Genomic DNA, 8,825 nt, shown 5'->3' with positions numbered 1-8,825 from the left:
TTCCCAATTATTACCAAAACATCAAAATGAATTGTTATCAGAGATTTTATTCTGATTCTTTGAAAAAAAATATAAACGTTTATATGTATATCTCATTTTAAATGGAATGTCTATTTGTTGAAAAGTTAAAAAAAACATGATTCCCCAAACCTAAAAATTATCATTGCCATAAGTTTGGTTATTTATTTATGGTCTTTTTTTCTACACTTCTAAAATTTACATAATTAGAACAATACTACATAAACTAATTTTTTTTTTCACTTAACATTACACATTATATCATAAGCATATACCCAGGTCAATTTCTTTGAAAACAATCTTAATGTCACATGATTTATGGATTTAATATGCTTAATCACTCCCTTCTTTTTTTTTGTTTTTTGTTTTTGAGACGGAGTCTTGCTTTGTCGCCCAGGCTGGAGTGCAGTGGCGCAATCTTGGCTCACTGCAAGCTCCACCTCCCGGGTTCCCGCCTTTCTCCTGCCTCAGCCTCCCGAGCAGCTGAGACTACAGGTGCCCACCACCACGCCTGGCTAATTTTTTGTATTTTTTCGTAGAGACGGGGTTTCACTGTGTTAGCCAGGATGGTCTCAATCTCCTGACCTTGTGATCCACCCACCTCGGCCTCCCAAAGTGCTGGGATTACAGGCATGAGCCAATGCATCCGGCCCGTCTTATGGTACTTTTTACAGGTTATTTGACTTATTCTGAGAAGTACCAGTAAATACCCTTTATACCTTTTTAAAGTTAGTTAACTTCATTTCGAAGCTGTAGGGACTCTGCATTATTCAAGAGATCAATTCCCTGTCACGCTTGTTACCAGTCTTTCTTCTAGTGTGACTTTTGGCTTGGTAAGGATAACATAATACCATTAATAGTTTGAGTGTCCTATCTTTAAGAGATTTCCCAACTCCAAGGTTAAGTACTCTAAATTGTCTCAAATGTATTAGTTTTTACAGTTAGAGCCTAAGTCACCAAAATTCCTATTTCTATGGTTGGCTAACTTGGTTCTCATGCAGATGGTTAACTCATTATACCGGCATCACACATTAACTCAACCAAACCTTTTCCCAAGTCGACTGAAATGTATCTTAGACCATATTAGCAGTGTGTAGGAATACATACTCAGACCTGTTCAAGTTCCTTTGACATTCCTAGGTATTGTGTATTCCTTTCATACTTCCTATTTGATTACTGTGCCTTGTAGTACATTAACAAATAGGGCATATTTCGCTTCACACTATGATTCTTTTTCCGAGTTTTCTTGGGTATTCTTAGATATTTGTTTTTACAAATAAACTTTAAAATCAGTTGGTCTACTTTTAAACCTCTCCCCACTCCTTGGGATTACATATAATAAATTGGGAAGAAATAGACATTGTTCTGTGTTGTTGTTGTTTTTTTCTTTTTGACAGAGTCTTGCTCTGTCACCGAGGCTGGAGTGCAGTGGTGCAATCTTGGCTCACTGCAACCTCCACCTCCCGAGTTCAAGCCACTCTCCTGCCTCAGCCTCCAGAGTAGCTGGATTACAAGCACCCACCACCACATGTGGCTAATTTTTATATTTTTAGTAGAGATGGGATTTCACCATGTTGACCAGGTTGTTCTCCAACTCCTGACTTCAAGTGATCTGCCCACCTCAGCCTCCCAAAGTGCTGGGATTACAGGTGAGCCACCAAGCCCGGCCTGTTCTGTTATTTCAATACAAGAAATACAGCATGCCTCTCCACATATTCAGACTTTGATGTCTTTCAATAAGATCTTAACATAATTCATACCAGTCTCACAATATCTTTGTTGTTAAATATATATTCCTAGGAATTTAACACTTGATTACTTTGAAAGGAAATGGGTGGGAAGGAAATCCTATTTAAATGATTTAGCATTTAGTATAGAGAAAAAAATCTAGGCTGGCTTTATCCAATCACTTTACCAAATTCTCATGAATTCAAATAATTTTCTATGTAAGTTTCCTGGATTTTCTAGTATTCATATCATCTGCAAATAATTAGATTTATACTGTTTTCATCTTTCTACTTTACTATCTCCGCTGCCTCAAAAAACAATGTGAAAAAGATAATTGGCATTCTCATCTTCTTCCTATTTTCAGTGGAAATGGCTTCTGCTATCTATTTATTATATTTTCTATTTTTTTATTTACTATAACCTAATTTCTATTAATGTTTAGGCTTCTTTAATGACAGATTTAGCTTATTATTTTACTTGGAAATTTTGCACATATGTAAAAGCAATCTTTAGTTTTGTGTACTACTTGATTTTACTATTAAGTTTTTCTTTTATTATTATTATTATTTAGGTTTTTTTAATTAAGATTTTCTTTTCTTTTCGAGACATTCTCGCTCTGCAGCCCAGGCTGGAGTTACAATGGTGATCATTAAAAAGTCAGGAAACAACAGATGCTGGAGAGGATGTGGAGAAATAGGAATGCTTTTACACTGTTGGGAGTGTAAATTAGTTCAACCATCGTGGAAGACAGTGTGGCGATTCCTCAAGGATCTAGAACTAGAAATACCATTTGACCCAGCAATCCCATTACCGGGTATATACCCAAAGGATTATAAATCATTCTACTATAAAGACACATGCGCACACGTAGGTTTACTGTGGCACCATTCATAAAAGCAAAGACTTGGAACCAACTCAAATGCCCATCAAGGATAGGCTAGATAAAGAAAATGTGGCACATATACACCATGGAATACTATGCAGCCATAAAAAAGGATGAGTTCATGTCCTTTGCAGGGACATGGATGAAGCTGGAAACCATAATTCTCGGCAAACTAACACAAGAACAGAAAACCAAACACCGCATGTTCTCACTTGTAAGTGTGAGATGAACAATGAGAACACATGGACATAGTGAGGGGAACATCACACATCAGGGCCAGTCAGGGGATAGGGGCCTAGGGGAGGGATAGTATTAGGAGAAATGCCTAATGCTCGCAGGGCTTAAAACCTAGATGATGGGTTGACAGGCGCAGCGAACCACCATGGCACGTGTATACCTATGTAACAAACCTGCATGTTCTGCACAGGTACCCTAGAAGTATAAAACAAACAAACAAAAAACCACAAAAAACAGAATTCATTTTATTCCATTTAGAGAATCTGGAGTTGGTGCATTCCCATCATTGGTACATGTGTACCCTAAATACAAATATACATATAACTCACATGAAGAGACAGATGACATATTTATCTTCTCAACCAATTATACTAAAAGCTGTTTTAATAAGGCACGATTCTGATCAATAACTTAAATCAATTATATTATCAGTTGACTTAAAACTATATTATCCAGAAAACATAATTACCTGATAGCAGTCTCCTTTAAGATTGTCTAAGACATCGCCACACGTTTTTCGCATGTATTTCTTACACCCATCGATCACCATTTGGTCAATGTCCGAAACAGGTTAAGGAGAATTTGGGTATATCAAAGAATTCTGAAATAGTAATACTTTAAAGAAAGGGTTAAGACAAACGAAGATTTTATAATGCTAACTTGGGTATCACAAATTTGACAAAATGATGAACGAGGCAGTGAGTGACTATTTTCACACTAAGGACTCTCAAAAGGAACTGAATCTTCTTTTCTCCTCATGAGATGGCTTTAGGGAAGCCATTTTGGAAACTGCTGGGCAACAGACACAGTATCAAAGTCATTTGCTCTTTAATCCTCAACTAGGTAGATTATTTGTTTTTGAAATGGAGTCTCACTCTGTCGCCCAGGCTAGAGTGAAGTGGCGCGATCTTGGCTTACTACAACTTCTGCCACCTCGGGTTCAAGCAATTCTCCTGTCTCAGCCTCCCAAGTAGCTGGGATTACAGGTGCCCACCACCATGCCTGGCTAATTTTTTGTATTTTTAGCAGAGACGGGGTTTCGCCATGTTGATTAGGCTGGTCTTGAACTCCTGACCTCAGGTGATGCACCTGCCACGGCCTCCCAAAGTGCTAGGATTACAGGCATGAGCCACTGCGCCCAGCCGATTATTTCTTTGTTGATGGCCACATAAAAGGGTACTGTTACTAACTTGTCTGTTCAAAGTAGTCTGGGTAACACATTTGCCTCTAGTCTGTGGTAACATTAATTTGAGTTGTGAGACACTAAAGGAAGGAAGGAAGCAAAAGAAGCCCACTGAACTTGTTCTCTCATACAACAAAGGATATCTCTACCATAGTGACCATCTTTGGTTTTAGTTTGACTATTTCACACAATATGCCTCCATCTCCACCTCCCAGAATGAGTACATCTTTGCCAGTGTAATCTTCTTTGCCACTGCCCCATGATGGCCCGGTTATGCCAAATCACTCTCTGCCAAATCATAGGGAGGAGAAACAAATCCAAAATGGGTGAGTCTACCTTAACACACAAACCACCTGGCCCCGCCACATGAAGTGCCGGGATCTAGCCCAAAATGTAAATTTTTCATTTCAATTTTTATAAAACTGTGAACAATATGCAAGCTGTTTTTTTTCCATTGAGGACTTTTTCATCAACCCTGATCATCTGACACCTTATACAATGGACATTAGTCAGTGGAAAGAAAATCCAGCCTTAAAATGTGTCAATATACCAAATAATTAAAAGCAGTTACATCTTAACAAATGAAATAATATGATGTCTGTGAGCTGCTTCAAAATAATATGAGAGGGACAAAGTGGACTGGAGTTGAGGCAAAATAAGACTGGCTAGGAGTTGATAATTGTTCACACTCGATGGTGAGTACATGTGGGTTCATCACACTAATTTGTCTCCTTAGGTTTCAACTGTTCTGTAACAAAAAGGTTTTTTTTTTTTAATACGCAAATGCATTTTCTTTTGAAACACAATCCAAATACTCATCACTAAGGAGGCAATGTCAAGACGAAGTTTATGTGAAAGCCCAGACAATCCACAGGTTAATATGACATAAATGTGCATCTCAAAAACCAGCAGTGTCAGAAACAAACTCAAACAAATCCACAACAGCAATAACTGTCAGGAAAACGCCATCATCTAACAAATCACCACTTTGTTATGTGATCAGGGCAGGGATAGAATACTTACTAACATCCCCACTAAGGATGAGAATATTTCCAAACTGCTTCGAGTGTAGGATTTTTATATTTTGATAAGGTGAATCTTCGTCATATACCACTTCATCGATGTCATATTCAACCAGGCGCCCATCAGCGGTTGGCCAATATCTGTCGATGGCTCCTCCTCGCACTATGGGTGGTAATCTGGAAAAAGAGAAAAACAGCAATGTACCTTATTAGAATACTGCCTTACAAGTGGACCTGGGGTGAAGAGTATGCAAAAGAAAGCCACGACTGCCGACTTTTGACAAGCACAAAACGAATCCAAAGCTTGGGCTTTTAGTTTTATATAATCACGGCCACCACCAAATGTTGACAACTATTGTACACAGTTCACTTTTTTAAAAATCCTGTCATGCTGTAGATTTTCTCTAACAAAAAGCTGAAGAAGATGGCCACTGCACACTTCATACTTTAAATGCTCCAGCAGTATCTGTCTCTTAAGACTATCTACATAACTGCATTGACATTACCACATTCACACCAGTTCACATGGGTATCATATGGTTAGCTAGTACAGAGTCCATCTTCAAGTGTCCCCAATTATGCCAGTTATGTCCTTTATAGATGTTCTGCTCTTGAATAAAGGTTCATACACTGCATTTTCTTTTTTATACTCACGTAATGTAGAACTTTTTTTTTTTTTACTGGTATGTTTCATGACAATGAGATCTCAAAGTACAGACCAGCTACTCTGCCGAAAAATGACTCATATGGGTTTACCTGATAATCTCTCACTCTTCATGGTTAGAATCAGGTTGACATATATGAATTACACAGGCATCGCATCGGAAATACAAGATGTGTATTTGTCCTATTATTGGTGATGCTAAGTCTGTGATCACTTAAAGTGGTATTCATGAGATCTCTCCATCTGCAGAGGTACCTTTTCACCCTTTGAAATTACTAAGCAGGCTGTGGGGTGGTCCTCTGAAACTAGGTGAAAGTCCTCACCCCCAACAAACCTTTACCAGTGGTTTCAGCATGTAGAAGATTCTGGCCTGAACCAGTTACTACTAGAGAGGCTGCAACATGACTTTTTCATTCATTCTTTTGTAAATACTCGGTATTTTTCACAGGATGAATGTACTAGAAAGTACCAGCAGAGGACACTAAATGACAGGAAAAAACAGACCTGGAAAAGGGGCTTGACAAGTCAAACACAAAGAAAAGGAGAGCTCACTGCATACATAACACAACCGCGTGAGTCATGTGTTCTCAAACACAGTAGTGTTCGATATTAAAACGCCATGATGCACAGCTGTAGACATCTAAAATGCTGGGATATGCGGCCTGACTTACTCCTATGAGTCTCTTTCCCTTCCCTGCTCACCAGATTCCAAGAGTACAATCTAAACCTGTTACAAGTTAACGAGGCTTTCTATGAGGGTATGCTAACATCTATAAAGAACACTGAGATTGAAAAGGCAAACTCCCATAAATTCATGTAATCCAACTCTTGATTTAATCACTTCTTTACCAAACTCCACGTGAACAAATTCAGCTTTGAGAATGTGAGGCATTCTAGAGGGTTTTTCCTGTAAATTGTAAAATGTGAAGCACCTATCAGGACAACCGCTAGAGAGCAGGCAAACAGGACCTGGAGGAAGCCTCTTCCACCCCTGGCTGATGGTGGGGAGTGAGATGAGTGAGCCACCCATGGCGCTGGAAGAAGTACAAAGTCACTCACTTCCAGGGGAGGAAGACTACCCTCTCCTTGACAGCCAGCCAGCTATGGGATATTACTGCACTACAGACAAACCCACTGAAAATAAAGTGTCTGTTCTCAATTGTGTCAATAGTGCCTTGGCTAAGGTGAAGAGCTCTTTTCTACATTGTAACACTATGGTTTTTAAAGACTGGCAAAGAGAAAGACGCATCTTAACAGGATGTAAATGACGTTACCCTGATGAAGTGCTCAACCTAGCATTAAAGGGCATCTCCCTGGTAGCCCTATAACGGGCTACCAGGAGGTACTATGAAATCCCCTATCAAACTCGTTTCAAACTTCACTGCTGAAAAATGAAACTGGACTATACCAATTCAGGCAGATTATAGCCCAGGCCTCAGGTATACTGTGTAAATTGCAAGAACCTTTTAAAATCAAAGTTAATTTATGTGACCTTGTTTTCTTATTCCTTTTCACTTGAAAGTACAAAACAAAAATAAATTCAAGTACATCCCATAGCTTCTGAGTCAAAAATTCAGATTTAACTTAACAGAGGGGAATCATTTCAGATGTTACTGGGTTATCCGTTAATGATTTCATCTCTAACATTTAACCTCTGATCTTTATTCTCCACATTAAAAAAAAAAGTATAGCAATCCTTGTCCTTTTGAGGCCAGTAACAAAGGGCTTACAACAAGGTATTCCCAATTTCCAGCTCTCATCAACCTTATTTCATGAAAATAAAAACTGTAACAAGCATAGGCAAGGTATTTTGAAGATCTAAAGCTTAACTCCATTCTTAGAAAACTCCTATACCAAAAAAAAAAGAGAAAAGAACCAGACTTCTCACGAATGCTGAAGCCCATAAATGTATTCTGTTTACTCACTCCTAGAGGTGACTGATAAAAATCAGACCACATTTTGATGTGGACCAATTCATTATCATCAAGTTAAGACCCTTTCTGACAGTGGGGAACCTGTTCATTGCAAATGGGTGCAGATAAGGAAAACCCTGCAAACAGGAAAAGATGAGATGTCCAAAAAGTGATATGGGCATATGGGTGTGGATGTGCTTTTAAAGGAAGATGAAGGGTGAGAGACATGGCTAGGGACCTTAAACTGAGCTTGGGTGCTCTAAAAGAGCCTGAATGCTCTAACAGATCTCAAAAAAGTAGACAGTTCTATACTGTGGCGTCTTCTTTTCACTTTCAGTTTCCTGCTTTCCTCTTTAACTACAGGAGACTAAACAATTACCTAGTTATCTTACATCTGCTCTAGAGCTTTCTTATGGGCTGATCAAACTCAGCATGGTGAGTAATTAACTACTTAAACATCCTAACACTTGCGGATAAGGATTCCTTCTTCTGGAAAGTGCCATAACTGGAGAAACCTATATACCCGTTGCTCAGCAATGAGGAAGTCCCTCTGTGTTTGTCTCTGCAACTATGAAGTTAATTTTATGAGCAAGGGACAGGACTTCTATGCCTTAAGGCCTGGTGAGGATCCACCAAGGCAGGGCAAGAGTAAATTGTCCTGCATTTACATGCTGTCTATCCAAAGCACTACTTAATTCCCACTAGTTCCTTCCCACAGAAGTCAAAACTGCATTCTTTCAAAATCTGACACCACTGGCAAACACTTCGGCAGTGTCCGACAGAAATTTAGATGATGAAAATGTTCCGTAGTTGTACTGTCCCACATGGCAGACGCTAACCACTAGCTATTGTGACTCAGGAACTGAATTGTGTATTTTAACTAACTTTAAATAGCCATGTGGGGCTAGTGCCCATCCCACTTGATAGGGCGAGCTTCATTTTCCTCATGATCACTTGAAAATAACCTGCCTATGGCAGCTTAAGGTTCGCGGCCTATCAATTCTTAGTATCTTGGAAAGTTTTCTTCTTTGAAAGCCTTGAGGCAAATTTTCTTATCACCCCACCTGGTCAGAGTCTCTTAAAATTGCTTAACTTTACTCTGGGGCCCTGAAGGAGAAAAAGTGACCTTTTGTCTTTCCGGGAAGGGTCGAAGTCAGGTTTTTTTTTTTTTTTTTTT

The 8,825-nt window shown here is 39.0% G+C and overlaps 1 protein-coding gene across 1 annotated transcript in view; it reads right to left on the bottom strand.

Moving 5' to 3' along the window:
* The window catches only part of LOC108512250 (spermine synthase-like), a gene marked incomplete at its 3' end in the record, with an annotated part of 47,037 nt that overhangs the window by 4,243 nt on the left and 33,969 nt on the right, over nucleotides 1-8,825 (bottom strand). Inside the window, 4 exon segments of the mRNA XM_017847436.1 lie at nucleotides 3,336-3,425; nucleotides 4,193-4,323; nucleotides 4,326-4,346; nucleotides 5,073-5,248. Of these exon segments, the coding sequence (XP_017702925.1) occupies nucleotides 3,336-3,425; nucleotides 4,193-4,323; nucleotides 4,326-4,346; nucleotides 5,073-5,248 (418 nt within the window).

Source organism: Rhinopithecus bieti, unplaced genomic scaffold (assembly GCF_001698545.2).
Source record: "Rhinopithecus bieti isolate Rb0 unplaced genomic scaffold, ASM169854v2 scaffold_30418, whole genome shotgun sequence".
NCBI classification, from domain to species: Eukaryota; Metazoa; Chordata; class Mammalia; order Primates; family Cercopithecidae; genus Rhinopithecus; species Rhinopithecus bieti.
Note: the sequence above shows the minus strand (reverse complement) of the source record. Positions and strands in the feature narration are given on the sequence as shown.